Source organism: Seriola aureovittata, chromosome 19, assembly GCF_021018895.1.
Source record: "Seriola aureovittata isolate HTS-2021-v1 ecotype China chromosome 19, ASM2101889v1, whole genome shotgun sequence".
In the NCBI taxonomy this organism is placed as follows: Eukaryota; Metazoa; Chordata; class Actinopteri; order Carangiformes; family Carangidae; genus Seriola; species Seriola aureovittata.
Window position 1 is genome coordinate 17,419,180 of NC_079382.1, and position 18,149 is coordinate 17,437,328.

General features: G+C 39.6%; 1 protein-coding gene across 1 annotated transcript; it reads right to left on the minus strand.

Annotated features, from left to right (window-relative positions):
• Positions 1 to 4,452: 4,452 nt before the first annotated feature.
• On the minus strand, positions 4,453 to 18,126 carry rab15 (RAB15, member RAS oncogene family). Its single transcript, XM_056404524.1, has 7 exons — positions 17,798 to 18,126; positions 9,531 to 9,591; positions 8,759 to 8,819; positions 7,936 to 8,013; positions 7,220 to 7,309; positions 6,524 to 6,589; positions 4,453 to 6,369 (listed from the first exon to the last, which is right to left on the minus strand). Exons 1-7 carry the CDS (start codon positions 17,919 to 17,921, stop codon positions 6,208 to 6,210), a joined length of 642 nt encoding a protein of 213 aa, XP_056260499.1. The 5' UTR covers positions 17,922 to 18,126; the 3' UTR covers positions 4,453 to 6,207.
• Positions 18,127 to 18,149: the final 23 nt, after the last annotated feature.

Genomic DNA, 18,149 nt, shown 5'->3' on the forward strand with positions numbered 1-18,149 from the left:
TTCCCACTCAAGTTGTTTTTTAGATATTGTTAAAGACGATAGATGGAGGTGGTTCTCAAGAACGCAGGTAGCTTTAAAAAGCACAGTGCAACCACAGGTGGCATGAGAAGATGGAGGACAAAATGATTCAATGTTAGATCTGGCTGTATAAGAAACCTTCCACCTACACTGCTACATTTAAATGTGTGATTTAGAGTCTATTTTCTCCTCTGATTTTTCTGGCTCGCTGTGACCATAAAGCCACAGCTCCATTTGGAATGAAGGCAATGGTGAGGATGCTATAGGAAGTGCAGAGTGGAGGGAGTCGTCTGGGACTGGCTTGGCAGGGTGCTACAGCTGTTAATTAAAATTGCCGGACCGGTATTCCACGATTAGGAGTGGGTGTGTGGTGTAGTGAGGGCGTCTGATGGCCTGAGCATGAAGATGTCACCTCACAGGTAGTAGTGTCAAAATGTTCTATGCATTAGTCTGAATAGAATTAATTTGATGCGGTTCATTTGTTTGGTGTAGTGCTAGTGGAGCTGGAGCACACCGGAACAATGCACCACTACTTTTTTTCTCCAAGTTCGGAAATAGAATATTTGCAGTTCACATAATCCAGTTGAAATTTATATAGTTCTGTGCAGGTGAGAGCGTTGTGGTGGTCACTTTAACCTTTAACCTGTGTCACTTTTTCATTTTCCCCTTCATATTAGATCTGTGTAGGCCAAATATAACAGTTTAAGATTGTTAATCACCAAATTAACAGCTGTGTTTATAATTTGTTTAATGTTAATTAAACAGTTGACTTGTGGCGGGAAACATTAGCAGCTCATGATATTGAAAATATTATGTTTTACCTAGATATTATAATTAATGGCCAATGTAGCACGCATTTAGAATAATTTAGAATCATTTAGAATCATTCGCCATTTTTATAATTAACCGCACTATTATCTTTTAAGTAGGCAATGATGGCAGGTAAAGTAACTGTCAAGGTTCTTTTTTATCAATATTGATTACATATACATTATTGACATTTAATCATTTAGCATTCACTTGCAATCATTATGTTGTCAGTCTTTCTTTTTACCATACTCCTTAATTTCTTAGTAGGCGTTACTGCAAGGTAACGTAACTGTCACTGTTTCATTCATTTCAAATTAATATTGAAGCAGCTAATGCAGAAAACAGCTAATGTTACTGTCACCTTTTTGTTTTCCCTTGGCATTAGATTTTTTTCAAGGCCAAATGTAACAGCGTAAGTTAGAGAAATGTTTTAGGAAACTTGATGTTTTACAGCCAAACTTAGCAGCTAATGTTACAGATTTTCTGTTTCCAATTAAATCTTCATACCTTTTTGGGGCGCATGCCCTCGAAAACCCCCAAACAAGCACAGTTTTTGGAACCTCAATATTTCTAAAATTCTGCATACACCCTTGCATTAACATGTACAGTCAGTGAGCTGGGCACCACCTTTCTGCTGTTAGGTCATCAAGGTCAGTGTTTGAAAACTTGTAGGAGCAGAGTGAGACCAGTTGAGACCATTGCTGAGCGCCCCTTCCCAAAACCACTCTGATATGGCACAAAGTAACCCCCTTTTTCAGCATCTGTACCAGTCTGTCTTTCACCATCCATTCCTTTATTGTACTTAATACTGTGGTCAGGGCAATGGGCCTATGAGAACTAGGGTCATTTGGCTGCTTCCAGGTTTTAAAATCGATATCATTACAGCATGTTTTCACTCCTTAGAAAGACAACCAGTCTCCCACACTCTATTGATTATAGGCTATCACTCCTCTAATACCAGCTCCACAGTGTGTCTAAATAGTTGGTATCACAATCTGTCCCTACCTGGAGTGATATCTTAGCCCTCATTTTTAGCTCTTTTTAATTCCTTTATATTGTGAAAAACACGTTGACAGCACCAGAATTATCCCAATTAACTTGTAATTTATTCTATATTATCTTTGTTATTTACAGCCTCAGCACCTTTGAGGTGAAGGACAGGAATTGCAGGCTGCTGAACTACTCCTGTCATCATTTCTTTTTCTTTTTTCTTTTTTTTTCATAGGAGTCTCGCATCCAGTTACAACAATGAATTTTGCTACTATTCCAGTGTGAATTCATGGGATGTGTAGTTTTTGTACGCTAACAAATTAAACCTTGTTTAACTTTGTTACAGAAGCTTGTAGAACAGAGATAGCCCACACAGTTAGTAACATGCAGGCATTAACAGTTATTGCTTACATCATGTAAATGCACTTAAAAAAAACAATCATCATTAGTCTTGCAGAGCCAGCCCACAATGTCAGCCTGACACCCGAGGCTATGTTATCAAAATGGATTTATATTCACATTAAAAGAGCCTTTCTACAGGTATCTCTAATTATCTTGTCTAGGCGTTGCCGGGTAACCCGTGGCCCTCCATGTTGACAGAATTGAACAAATCACAGCCTGTATGGTGTAAAGGTCTGGGGAGTTCAGCTCCATCCTCTTATCTGAACATAAATGAACTCTGCTCACTGTATTCTGTACCTGTCCTCATCGGAGAGCTTCTCCGTCTTTCTCTTTTCTTCCCACATTCCCACGCACAGAGAGTTATATCACCCCGACTCCCAAACATTCACTCACATACACCCACACACACACACACACACACACACACACACACACACCCACACCATATGGCTGAATGTCAGACAGCTGCAAGACCTGGAGTAATGTGGTAGGGGATTGTGTTGCAGAAAAAGATGATTGTGATGATGTTGGCCTCCTCTCACTACAGCAACATTGAATTCTCTCCTTGCGCGCACACACACACACACACACACACACACACACATATATATATATATATATATATATGTGTGTGTGTGTGTGTGGGTGCTATGTGTCAGCGTGCAAGCTGAATTGTTATTCTGTACGTGTGTCCGTGTGTCACTCAGCCTTGTGACAGATACTGAGCTGTCATATCTGTCAACTAGACAACAGTTCCACATGCATATTCATCATTATGCTAATTTCACCCAAAGAGCTTTAATGAGTTCACAACATTAACAACTCAGATGAGGTGATAAACAAAAGCTTTGCAGTTTTTTTTCCTCCCGTAATTCTTACTGAGAAAACCCCATCACTGACTGCTAATGACAAATTTATATTAGGCTACTCTATTTTTTTTTTTGTGTACACTAAATTAAATTGTGGGGCATTGTACTGTTCTAAAACCATCAGACTTAAATGGGTTGAGGAATTATGTGGGCATTCAGCTATTCAAAGTATTCAGCTTATGTTTGATTAAAGTGACCCCCAGAGGGCAATTACATTTATATGTTGTAACTGATGGTTTGGTTTATTTACTGTTGTAAATATTGCATATGTAACACTATAAATTACTAATAGGCTTCTCACTATGACACATAAGTGCTTTACACTCTATAGTAAAAGAAGACTCTGAGGAGAAGAATCAGACAATGTGGTGAACCTGTCACCTAGTGGTCAAGTTAAGAAGTGACTCAAAAATGTTGTTTTTTGGCAAGTGGAATGAAGTTTGCGGACAGTTAAGTGCATAGAACATCAATTTGATTGCATATTATGTGATTTAACATAAAATTAAAAAAAAAAAAAAAATTAACTAACGGTCAACTTACCAGTTCTTTTGGAGGGATTTCAACCGTATTTCACAGTCTTCCTAGGTGGAATTTGCTCTGTTGTCAGGTATGAGTGAGATGAGGTTGAAAGCTCTGAGTAAAGCTAATGAGTAGATACTCGCTAGTTACAAATCAGTGAGAAAGACTAATTTAGAGAAATATTGCATTTACAGGATTTCTTTGAATGAATGTGATGGAATACCTGATTTTGAAGCTCAATTCAGTACACTCAAGCTTATGTTGGTTAATGTTAGCTAACTTTAGATATTGCAGTGTATAGGATGTTATCTTGAGTCAGCTCACTGCCTTTATGACTCTTCTCTACTTGTGCCACTGTAACACTCCTTTCTACAATGTATCATTATCCTGTATCATTGTATTGTTACACAGTTGCACTTAATCTGACAAAATCTTCAATCTGGTTATTTTACCTATAAAAGATTTCTCTCAGTTGAAGTTCCAGAAAATGTACAATGTCACAATGTATATTGATTCTGGGAGGTAAGATTTCCAATATTATTGCCCACACCTGTCCCTGTACATCGGTATTGCAAAAATATTCTTATTAATATTTAACACAAATGACCCATCCCTAATTTGATGTGTCTTTCCATTATTTTCTTTGCTACCTTTACATCTAATTATTTATTACACTGAAAAAAATCTAATATACCATACATTATTGTCTGTTTTCAATTTTAGAGGATAAATGCAAAATTTGGCCGATGCAGGGCAAATATGATTGAGCTCTTGTCTGTTCTTTTTCTGTCTTATGTTGGATTCCTGGGTCACAGCTTAACCAAGAAGACACCCTGACACTGAGTCATATATCTGCAAGTATTTACTCATAAACATCTGACATCTTTTCTCCAGGAATAACATGTTGAATGTTACATGTTGCATGTAATATATTTCCACAAATACAATTAGTCTAAAAGAAAAAAGAAAAGTTCTTGCAAACAACACAGATACATTGTGTATCCAGAACATCATTCAGTACAACACACTGCCATTTCACACAGTGCACACATAAACAGTTGTTTTGAGTAGCATTTAGTAATACTAAGTTGCAAAAAAAAAAGCCAAAGTTTGTCCTATGATGGTCATTCTGAGTAAGTCTCCAACAGGCAACTCTGGTCAAATGCTATACTTGTATTACGATCAGCTGATTATTAACTTCATTGAAGTTGCAATAAAAGAAAGGAAAGAAGAGTGAATCGCATGCAAAACTCTCGCTTGTCCCTTGTGAAATCTGAGGGGAACGGAGAAATGGCATCTCCACTGGACTCTGTACAAAACAGTGAGGACAGAATGACCAAAGACATTATTATATTCACGGAGGGAATATTTCAGACCATCTAAATTATCACTGCGGACTTTTTTTTTTATACAGCCCTCTAATGGTAATACGTTAAATTAATCATGTTCCCATCAAGATTTTATCAGTCTACAATGCTGTGAAAAACCTGGTATGTACAATGCAGTGATGGGCAGTTATCAAACCATCCAACTATAGGATATTTTCTGCTATTAACAAACTATAAAATAAAAAATATCTTAGTTTTGCTACAGGGAAATGGACCAATTCTGCTTGCAATGTTTCCTTCCCTCTCGATGCCTTAGTCAGGTACATGTGACCACTTAATGCAAAGATATTACAAGCTGCAAACTTCCTGTGTAGACAACATTTGCATGGAAATTATAAAGCAAAATAATGACATGGCTGCATATATCAAGGATCCTTTCATTTAAAAGAGTCATTGCCAGTCGAACTACAACCAAAATCAGACAGCTAAGGAAAGAAGAAAGAGGATGTGAGTATAGCTTAATACTGAACAACTCTCCAGTGTGTGTGAGCCGTTTCTGCAATGCATATAGCGCCCTCTTGTGGTGATTTCTTACACTATATCTAATGCATTCAAAGGTAAAAAGGCTAGGGCTGCATGAGTGTTGATGCTCACATAAAGGAAAATACTAAAGAGGTGGAGGACAAGAGTAATCAGTCATATTGTTGATGTGCAAGGCATATAAGAAAATTCAAAATTTTCAAGTCAGCTGTGAAGAGTTCAAAGTCATTCCCTATCCTTTGCATCCGGACTGCTGTACAAACTCTGTAAAGAAAAGATGATAAATTCTTCTTTTCCAACTCTTCTGGAAGTTTTGAGGTTTTGTATCTAGTCTTTTCAACTGCATGTCAATTGCTGAATTCGTAGTGGACAGGAACTGCATTTGGTTACATCAAAGACACACTGAACTGAGCAGGAACTGCTTTAGATAAAGAACATTCTGTCCCACTGAGGGGAACTTTGACATTGTGACCTTCGGTTAGTTAATTCACCACAAACGTTGCACTTCATGGCAAAATGTTTCCACCTTTGCCCGTGGAGCTGCTCTCTAATGGCTCATTTTTTGGCATTGCTCCGTGAACCGGGGGGGAGGGGAGTGGTGTAGCTGGTTTCAAAATTGTAGCTATGCGTGTGTCTGTATATAGGCCTAATACAAAAGGAGACACATATTTTTCCAAGTGTGCAAAGTGTGTGGTGATGACATATATTCAACAAAAATGTATGCTATCTCTTTAACACCAGCAGCCTTTGGGTTGGTCGTCCGCCGCGCTGTCACCGAGTCCCTCCTCTTCCTCCAGAGCAGAAAGATTAAGCTCGTCATTAACGGACATCCGGAGAAGATCCAAGTCCTTTTTATTGGCCGCCAGCACCTGTTCAGCCAATCGTGTGAAAGTCTTGCCACGGGATAAAAGCAAGACGAGAGATAAGCTGCATTTATCAAGTCATTTCCTGCCATTATACAATAATGACCGCATGCATTGCTCTGATCTTATTATGGGTCTGTCATCTAGTCTAATTCCTTTTAACTGACTCTCCAGGTCACCTCACCTCTGTTATGTTATGGTTGGTGAAGGCACTTGTCTCAAAGAAGTCCATTCCGTACGCCTTAGCCAACTGCAAGACAGATAACAATGACACATTTTATTTTCCTGATCCTTTTGATTTAGCAGCACAGACAACTGTTTCTTTTCCCCCTTTTACACAGATTTGTTACTGTCTGCTGCGGCCCGATGAAGTGGTGTGTTCAAGTGCAGCTTTTAATGAAAAATGTGAGGCAACACTACTGAATCACTACTTGTCTGCACTTGTTCTTTGAGGTCAAACCGTTGCATCAGGGCTCTTAGAGCTTGTTTACGAACTAGACACCCATGCCTACCCCTAAAATTTTAAATATGATTAGTATGAGCTTTTAGTAAACTCAGGCCCAGTTCTGTCGCAGAATACAAACTGAACCAAAGATTAAAGGTTTTTTGTGCAAAGTTTTCAGTCCAACTCATAGCCTCCCAATTTCTGTTTGTACACGTACTGCATAAGTCCTTATTTAATCTTTTATGTTATGTTCCAAAAATGCACCATTTTATAAACATTTTCCAAAATCCAGCCTGACATATTTGGTATCTTTGGAAACTATGCCATCTCAACCAGTCTAGAACAGGTAAATATTCATATCGTCACTGGCCTCAGGTCTTGAGTCTAAAAATCTTTCGGAGAAATAGTTTAACAAATAACCAGTGATTGACCCACCTTGATACCTTGCTCTGTGGCTACCTGCCTTTTGTCCACGTCATCTGACTTGTTCCCTACGAGGATCTTCTGGACCTTGTCTGGAGCATACTGCATGGGTTTGTCATGTGAATAGGAAGGGATATTTACAGATAAGCAAGAGGAATGAAAAACTAAATTAAAGAGATAGGAAGAGAGAGACAGATTTCAAATGTCAAGAGAACAGAGAAGGAAGAAAACACAAGAACGACAGCGCTCAGGAAATGACTCCTAGATTAAAAATATGTAGGAAGCGTGCCAAGATCAATAGTGTATATATTCGGATAAGCCCACAGAGGAAATTAGGTCCATAATGACTAAATTTATAGAATAAAATGGGAAATGGCAGGGGAAGCAGGGCAGATGAGACTGCTTGGAGACTCAAAGCCAATAGAAAAAAACGACTGCAAGAGGAAAATTTTCTCCTTCCAAAATTTATGACTACACATTTAAAAAATACGATGACAGGTATTTGAAATTGAAGATGGAACATAATAAACACAGCACAGCTGTCAGGTCAAAGCATTTGGTTTTTATCACACCATGTCAGACATGTGTTCTTTGTCAACTTGGAGCCTCTGCACAGTAAGTAGTTTTGTCAGTTTTGCCCTTTCTGCAATACAGGAAAAAAATGCTTGTTGATTTTCCACTGCGCTTGATTTATCCAATTCTTAAATCCCCAGATCTCCATGACTCACCTCGTCCACATCACTGGCCCACTTCATGATGTGTTGGAAAGATCGCTCACTCGTGATATCATACACCAGGAAGATTCCCTGAACAGAGATTGTCAAAGATTTAAAAAACAGGTGAGAACCAGTGTATTTTAAAGCACTTTAGAGAGTCGTGTTCTCAATTTCTTGAGCCTTAAAAGCAGTATTTTAAAACCGGTGACATTGATATGATTACTGTAAACAAACCAGACCACCAATTGGAAAATTGGCAGCGTCTACACTGCATTTTACATTGTAAGTGACCGGCTGGGTAAGAAATCTGCTGATTTGTTTCATAGCACGAAACAGGAACAGGATAGTTTTCTTCCATTTCCATTGCCAGTTCCTGGTAAATGGACAATTCAATTCCACCCTCTTTAACCTCGTTAGAAGCCCAAAGCAAAATTCATATAAAATTATGCCAGTGTGGCAATGGTTGCGTGTGGCCATGGAGAGTTAGTCACTATAACCTATCGGGGGGTAAAGGGGCGTGCTCTCTTTAATTAGGAGAAACACTGCGCTAACAATGCCTCTGGTGTAAGACCAAACCCTTTTATAATATTGATGATTTGAAGTTTCTAGCTCTAGCAACCTCAGCCCCTTTTAAAAGCACCCAAATGGTTCATCTGAGTACCTGAAGTAGTGCCAAGCTTTTGGCATGACTTATTCCTGTAGCTGTGACAAATTTAATTTCAGAAATAAATTAGATTTAAATTTGTAATGCTACTTCGTTGGAATAATATTGCATGACTGTGTGGCAAATCACTTGCAGCGACAGAGTAAATGGAGGAGACTTAAGGCCACCTACCTGTGCTCGTCTGTAGTACTGCTTAGTTATGGTCTGGTACCTTTCCTGGCCCGCAGTGTCCCTGTGCAGACAACAAACATATATGAGTATGCACACACAACACTTGTGAGGCTTTAATATGACAACATAAGGGGCAGTAAGCAGGGTTTTAGAAATACTGAGGTCATGAGTCGACATCCCACAGAAGATTTTAGACCTAAAATTCAAATTTCATGCTGATGTTAGCATACAGCTCAGAGCGCCTTTGTGCCTATATATGCTGCTGTAGACTCTTGTCAGTCCAATGTTACTGCCAGACTGAAAGCTGATAATGCAGGACAAATGTTTTTAAAAATGTGACTTCCAGGCTCATTTTTTCGCTACATATCAGCAGCTGTAGTAAGTTCAGGCTCCAGTTTATAAAAGCCAACTTTAATTGCAAGTCTATGACAGGACAGAGTCAAATGTAAACATAGTGAGATGAAAACTGCTGGAATTGGTTTATAAAATGCTTTGCAATGCGCAAGGTTCTCATTGTAGACCTTGAAATTCCTCCAGGTTACTAAAACCCCAAATTTCTCATGACAAATACAAAGGTCGTGACCTCAGTGTTTTCAGTAGATGCTACAGCCCTGAACATAACATCAGACAACTGTAAGTTATGATAGTTGTAGCACATTTGCAAATAAATAATATTCCCTCTGTCAGAACTACCGTCGGGTAATATCTAATAACATTTTGTTCATCTCATGCACAAGGCCATTCCACATTGTGTTTCAGTCCAATATCCTACCATATCTGTGTCCGTACTTTGATACCATCTATTACTAGTGTCTTCATTTTGAAGTCGACTCCTGTAAGAGAGAGAGGATATGGTTAGGAAATACAATACTTCATCCACGGAGGAGCTCTGGATATGTTTGATATTCCTCCAGACGTGTGAGCGTTTGTGCTCAGGCTAAAATCCTCTGAATGTTCTCAGAGAGGTGAGTGCTCTCCGGCCAATAAGTGACTGAAATCAATTAACCCGGCATGTCTTTAACAGACAAAGGTTCATGAGTGTCTGCTGTGGCTTTGTAACATCATAGAGGGCGTTAATACGATGAGAGCCCCATCATCATCCCTGTATATTCAGCCTGTTAGGAGACGGGGCTAATGATCGGGTGAGCGCGGTCCTCGTTCAGGTCTCGACATCGATCACATCGGAGCTGAAGTATGAGGGAGAAGGGCAAAGCGCTACAGCTGAGCGCTGCATAACACCACAGAGGAACAGATGAGAGAAAAAAGAAGCCAATCTTTGATTTCTATAAAGACTATATATATATAACAAAAACTAAATCCATGATTACTTCACTAGAAATACACTTTGTCAGAGTTCACAGAAAAGCAAAAGCTTACAGGACAGATTGAGTCTCTATCCAGAATAGTGCCACCAGTACTATTCAAGATTCTCCCATGCAGCACAACTCCACCTCCCTTAGAAATGTTTCACTTCACACATCTCTTATTCATTCAGTCCTACAATCCAATTTCAAGATTTCTACTCTAAAGAATATCAGAATCAGGCCTGCATGTTCAAAGCCTATCCAATAGTGGAATGTAAATTCCTTTTTATGTCATTAATCAACTCCAAAATCCTGTGAAATAATACAGAGGACCATGAATATCTGTCTTGATGGGATTTAATCCAAATGCATAAATAGAGCATCTTTTTTCTCATCTCTTTTCTCTATGATTGTCTCCTCACACTTATGCATTCAAGTCAATAAAAAAACAAGCCCACAAGTTTCTATAGAGCACACTAATCCCTGAGAAATCAATTAACAGTTCATTCCAGTTAACCTGGCACTCAGCGCTCATGTGTCACAGCTGGCATCACGCTCAGAGAAAGAGCTACAGAGTCCGATCGAATCACATATAACTGCTGTTTGTGGTTTTTATAGCTGCATTTAAAAACCACTGCAAGGTTTGTATTCCAAGTGAAACAGCTGACAGGTGTACAATAGCTGGCCCTGGCTGATTTTGAGATTGTACGTATTTGTTAAGAACAAGCTGCAGTCAAGCGAAGACCCCACAGTCTTCGCTTGACTCAGTGAGTCTTGTGCTCACTGACTCGACAGCGTGAGGCCTCATTTAAGTCGGGAGGACTTTCTCTTTGACTAGAGAGCATTCAGACCAAGACTTAGTGAAAGGTCAGCATAACAATCAGTGGCTTGCCTTGCCTGAGGCTTGAAGAGAAAGAGGAGAGTAATGAAAAAGAGGCTGTCTTCCACTGTCATTGTCCAACTGTATTAAGCTCCATTCATCTATGCAAACAACAATGGTTTATATGTGAAATGCAGATACAGACTAATGGATTCTCCAGCTCTACAGTGGGTGTCTAAAGGAAGCAGATGGATGAAATCTGAAAATTTTTTAATGGTTTACCTTTTTCATTATTTCCATTCATCACGGAGGAGACATTACATACAAAAATGAAGTAACTGAAATATTGTGTTGTTCTTATAATCTATAAAATCATAAATTACTCTTATATATTTATTATTTCCCCTCTGTTTTTGTAGGATAAGCAGTATGGCTAATGAATAAATGAAGGAATGTTTTTGAATTAGTTTCCCCTACTTATATATCAATGCGAGAAGATACAGAAATGAACATATTGTGGGTTGCTATGTACCCCAGTTACCTATATGGATAAGTGAGCTACTACAGGCTGAATCGGTGGGTCACATGCAGAGTAATACATTAAATCAAACTTCATACTAGCCTATACAGTGTGACTGTAAGAACAGAACCATGGCATGGCTTGTGTCACGTGCAGCATTCATGGAGTTTCATTGAAATCCAGAAAACGAATAATGAATAAATACAACACAGGTATATACAGTATATATATATATATATATATATATATGCCTTTATATATACACACACTACACTATATACAAACTTGTACCTATACATCCATAATCCCCACACAGTGTTGCTATATCACCTGCAGTGTGGCTATAGTTGTGATTTCACTTATTTCCATTGCTAAAGCAAGAGCTCCTGCTGCCTCAGCCTTCATGCCCTGTATTCTTCCTATTCATAATCCCAAAGAAAGAACCTTTAGAACCAAATGAAATGAAAGCCAGAGGTTTGTATATAGATCACTTGGATATTTCTATCTTATTACTATCATTGCTTTTGATACTGTGATTCCACAGACCAATGTTTTGTTTTGGGTTTTTTTGTTCAATTTGAATAGTTTCAATAAAATAATGTTTAGGATGCAGGGTAGAATTACATCCATTATATATGATAAAGCTCTTGTTACTTGTATCCAGAAGGTGTGAACTCTCTGGACATGTGTATGAATGTTCTGGTTTCATTTTGTGAAACATACAGGGCTCTGAGTCAATTTATGCTGGCAACTTTTTCTTGGAGATAAATAAAACCTATGAATAACTTTATCATTTAGCAACTGATGCGTATAATTATTCAAAACTATCATCCAATCTCTTTTCTGTTCTATGTTCCATACAGTCACAGCGCCCAATGAGCAACTCAGTTATTATCAGGTTTTTTGTTCTCACAAATTTGACACAAACTTCCCTCCATGTTTAAAACCACTTATTATTTCTATGAGTGGTAGTGATTGATTCAATGGAACCCGTGTGTGTGAATGGCAGTGCGCACATGTAGATTGAAAAAAAGAAAATGAATCAAGATGACTACATGGGTAAGCTATAATAGAAATAAATGGAAATCATCAGCAAGTCGATTAAACAGTTATATTTGGGAAACTTCAGCCCACAGTGTCTGCTTCCAGCTGTTGAACAAATCAATTCTCTACGGGTAACCATCTGATTGCTTTGTATTGTTTTACAACAGCCGAGCAGAATGAGAACAAGGTGCAAACCACAGTGCAAACAATGACTGACCTTAGACACAATGGGCTGAGGCTGGTGTGAAGGTACACAGAATGTCTCTCTATGTTAGAGGTTTGATATTCAGTGAATTCGTGTGTTCTGCAGCCAAACATGTTGCATCCAAGAGCGGCCTTCAGTATGTTATTGTTTGGTTTATATTATCGGGAAATAAGTGCACTGTATTGAGTTGAACTGTGTCTGTGACTTCTACGTATTTGACTTAACAGTACTTTTTCTGCATAGCAAACACTTCACACCTTTATTTTGCCAAGTTTTGAGAAACATTCAGCTGTTAAAAAACTGTTAAATCCTAAGTCACGAAGAACAGCTTGAAAAAAAAAAGCCATTCTACAGCTTCCCCTCTTCCCTTCGGAGGGAAACTGTGACAATGGGGACAACCACGATGTGCACAATATGAGAGACAGCAGTTAATTTAACATGGCAGCATTTCACAATCAGCAGTGTGAAAGCCATGTAAAACGTAATGGGTACACACCCATAACTGACTTGACTAATTACCAGGATGACTGTGTTCGACTATGCAAGACGGATTAGGACATGTGTCAGTGTGCTGTAGGTAATGGTGACAGACTCACTAATGGATGGACGGATGGACGCTTTGGCACTGACACAAATTCACTGGAGAATGGGTCTGTCATCCATGACTATCATTACCGGCTGAGGACAGCCAACAACTGTTAACAGCTGTTGTCTTTAGGCCACAGCAGGATCAAGGACAGACATTTTTATCAGTTATAAACTTGTCATCATTCTGTGCAGTTAAACTTTCTAATATTGAAATGAAATGATGATTTCATACCAGACCAGTGTTACACAGCATTTCTTTTTAGATCAGGATTTTGGTCAAACCCATGACTGAATTTAAATCCCTTCCAAAGGGAGAAGACTGAATGAACGCTGAGAGGAGAAAAACAGTTTAGCAAAAAATTAAAAAAAATCTTTTAGCTATCCATGAAATGAATATAATTTTGATTCTATACTTCAGCCTGACTGATAAATCTGCCAAACTGATACATCAGCTAATATGAGTTTAGCACAGATACATTGGTATTTACATATATTAGGGCCAATAAGTGACAGGAAATTACACTAGAGAAATGCCAAACATCATATATGTCTACGCACATAAGTGATGTCACCTGGTGATCAGTGTTGGTTGGATCTGAGCTGCTACTAGCAGAACACACCTGAATCTCCAACCAAACTGCTCACAGTTGAGTTGCATTGTGGGTAATGTGGAAGGCAGGTTTTGACGAAGAAGACTGTGTGGAGAATACAGAAGATGATAAATCTGGTCCTGCTGTATTGATTTTTTTTTTGACTGCCGACCATGAGTCCGACTGTTACTGCATCGGAGTTGGTGGACTAATCTTTTAAGTGCTATGTTAGAAATGAATTCTGGGCAATATATAATTATCAGATTTATTGGTATTGACCTAAAATGTACAGATTTGCTCAGGTTATATCCTGCACCTTTTGATTTAAAGGAAAATGGAAAAACTTTAAGTGCCAAAAATGAACTTGTTCCTTGGTTCATAGCCTAAATTTTCACCAAATTTAACTGAAATCTGTATTTTTTGGGGGCCATTTTTATGCCTCATCAAAAGACACAGTGGAGAGATGAGAGACGTGCAACTAAAGTCCCCAGCCAGATGCAAACCAGAGACGCCACAGCACATGGAGTGCACTTTAACCTCTGGGCCACCAGAGCACCCCTATCAAGTTTCTGACATAGACTGCTGCTGTAACAAACATGCTAACAAACAAACAGGATCCCAACTACATATAGATGTAAGCTCACACCTTACAGTTCCTAGAAAGCCAACAGCATTCATTTCCTTGATAACCTGTTTACAGCAGGACGGCCATCTGTGGCATCTGTGATCCATGCCAGGCCCTTTAGACTAATGAACTCATCAAACAGCAGTGGGCTGAGTGCATGACCAGGCCCTGACCACAACACCACTGGGATCACCACCGCAAGGACAGCTGCTTATTGAGCTATGATATAGAGTAGGGCCGCGCTCGTACTTCATAGGTATTTTGACAGCCGGTAGCTCTGAGGAGTCCGGTGACAAGACTGCCGAGGTAACAGCGACGAAGATTAAACTCTGCAGTGTGACTGAATACCATTACTAAATCATCTCTATACAGCTGCTCTCTGCCAGTGAAATGTGCACTTCAGGGCCCCGCTGAAAATGTTAGGAGGAATAGAGTGACCTGTTGAAATAAAAGAGGATACCTGGCTGAGGAAGGGTATGTCGATCGTTCAGGTGAGATCAGAATTCCTGATTCCTGATTATTATTTTATAGTGAGCTGTAACTAGGGAATGAAGCCATATCCTTTGTGGATCCTATTTCCAGATTTTCTATTGATTGTTATCCTATTTCTGAGTATCTCTAAAAAAAAAGAAAGAAGAAAAACCTTTGTGGATCAAAGCAAAGACAAAAATCTTGGCTTGAGTTTGAATGCAGCTCTCGCTCTGTAGTTTCAACTCTCTTTGTTCTGTGCACAAATGCTTTGCCGGTTCGAAGATTACAGAAATAATTTAAAAGACCACAAGACAGTAAAAATATATGGTATATCTGCTGTATTTCATGCAGCCTCTAAAGATCATTGACTGTATCACTGTAAAGTTTTCTCTTTGACCAAAGAATACTGTGTTGAACAACAGTGGTCACTCCTGTCCATCCACCTTTGTCTGGGGCTGTTTGTCATGGCTTCAACCGCCATACAATGAAATTTTGCACAATAGAGTGCATCAGTTTGGGGAGGGTCCAATTTCAGCATGACAATACTGTCGTGCGCACATTGAAAGAAATGGTTTTCTGAGTTTGGTCCAGCGCCTCTAGGATGAATCAAAACACAGACTACGATCCAGACCTCATCACCAAAACTTCAGTGCCCGATCTCACTAAAGTTCCTGTGACAGAATGGGAGAAAATCCCTGCAGCCAGCATCTAAAATCTAACGGAAAGTTTTCCAAGAAGGGCGGAGGTTGTTACAGCGGCATTGATGATACTTTAATCAAGTAATGTTTGGGTGTCCACGTGGCTTTATTGAATACAACTCTCTGTGTGTGAGAGAGAGGTCCCAGCAGGTTTTGAGATAATTAAGAGCAAAAAGTGGATGAGTGGACTGTAACAGGAACTGGTGAATAATGGAGCTGCCCATCAGGGGGGCACGAGAGAGAATTTATATCCTTCTGTCACCGTGAAGGTTGGGAAATTATTTATTGATCCACCACAGGAGAGCACTGATGGTGGTCACTCTTGATATCTCTCTCTCTCTCTCTCTCTGAATTTTGTATTCTTGTTTAGTCTGAGAGGTTTGAATTATCACAGGCCCATGAAACACCTCCCAGCGTGGCCTATTGACACAGTCTGCTGCCCACAACTATTCAGTCCTGCATGAATATCTGGACTGCTCGGACTCAAGAGATATGCATGTGCAGGCTGAACGTTTCTTCTAAGAGGAATCAGAAAGGCTTACAATGTACAACATGAGCATGACTCTACAGGGTGGAAGTTTCCTGTAGAGCGCTATAGGTGCACGACTTAAAATAGCATACTGCAGTCTGTGTAAGCATGTGAGCGTATATCACAACTGGCTGGAGCAGGTGGAACAACAAAAGCATTTAAGATTCAGTGTGATGAGGCTCTTGTAATGAGCAGAAGAGTGAAAAACTGGATTTTCTACCGGCTTCCACTGAGCACTCACGAATCATAAAGGCTTTGATTGTACTACTAAAGCTTCCAGGTAAAGGTCGAAAAATAATGTTAATAAATAATGTTACGTTGAATAATTAATGGTCCAATTGTATTCTCTGTGTCTGTCTGTCTGCAGATCATACCCTGACCACCAGTTTCATGACTCATTGGGAAAACATATTCTCTGTCTTTTCAATGAAATGTCAGTCATCCATCACAACCAGAGAAAACACACTTCCTGACTTTTACTTCACCCTCAAGCCACAGGGATTTCTGTATTTCGTCTTCTCCGAATTATGGACAATTACAGCAAACAGTGTCAGAAAGTAGATGCTAACTTTAATAAAAAAAGAAAAGAAATAAAAAGTGCTTACACGCACTTGGGAGAGGCAGCCCAGGTGCCACGGAGGAGGAGATAAGAGACTCCACCACAGCATGTGGAGAAAAAAACAAAAAAACATGGCTAACTGTACATCCTTATTTCCCTAACCTCAAAGTGAAGCATGGTAATGTGCCTGTCATGCTCCACACTCTGAATCCAAACTATGCAGATAGATATACTGCACAGCCCTTAACTATGAGCAAAGAGGCTGGCTTAGCTCTGCTGAGCCGATAGCATTTCCAGGGATGTGGCAAATCCGTGACAAAGTGTAGAAACTCGTGATACTTTTAGTTGGTTCTACAGATAAAGACGGAGTTGAATATGTCAAAATCAGCCTTGTCACACAAGAACAGAACATCACATTTGTGGTGATAATGATTATCCATAAACCTCATTTTGTTGACTGAGGTTTAGGCAGATGTTTCCGAAACTGACATTATTATTTCTTGTTTTGTGTTGGGATGAAATTTCATATGAAAGTCCTTGGCTCATTATAGGGATGATACAGTAAACTATCTAAAGATAAATGAAACAATGAATAAATAAAACCATTCATCTCTTTGAGTAGGAACCCCTCAGAGCCCACAAAGGGACACCTGGGGACCCCCCAAACCTCCAGTTTGGCAGGTAACATGGGAGCCTGATGCAAAACAAAGCCCATTACCTTATGCCAAAGTCAGTGCCAAGTGCTGATAGTTAATAAACTCATCTGCATGATGTTGTGTTTCATCTTTCGCCCCAGGGCGTCCTCGACCAATGCAATCACGTTGATTTGATAATTAACACACTCTTCATTCCACGCGAATTCACTCCTCTACTGAAATTGAGCCATAGCCTCTTCAAACTTTAAACTGACCAAATGTAATTCATGGAATGTAGATTGAAAATCCAGTGGGCACAAAGAGAGAGTGCTGCGCATATGGCATCAATAGAAAAGGCTGAAAGACCAGTGTAAAGCAATGGGAGAGCTAACGAATACAAGTGCAGAATAAAATTGAAGAAATAACTCGTGCTGGCGGTGCGGAGTCTTACCGATGGTGGAGATGTGAGACGGGTGAAATTCGTTGTCCGTGAATCTGCACAACAAACATGTTTTCCCAACCCCAGAATCTCCGAGAAGCAGGAGTCGGAAGAGAACATCGTACTGTTTAGCCATAGTGTTGGATTTAGTGTTGAATTAAAAAAGCCCCGGTCAGCTAACTCAGCGATGGATGACCAATCCCTCCCCACCTGCATCCCATGTCTGCTCAGATAGTCAACATAAGGCTCGGGCTTTCTTCTTTTTGTTCACTGGTGCTGGGGTCGGTGGGTAGCAAAACAGGGATGCTCCAGCTTCCCAGGCAGCCTCCAGCTTCCAGTGGGTGCGGTGGACCACTGTCAAGCA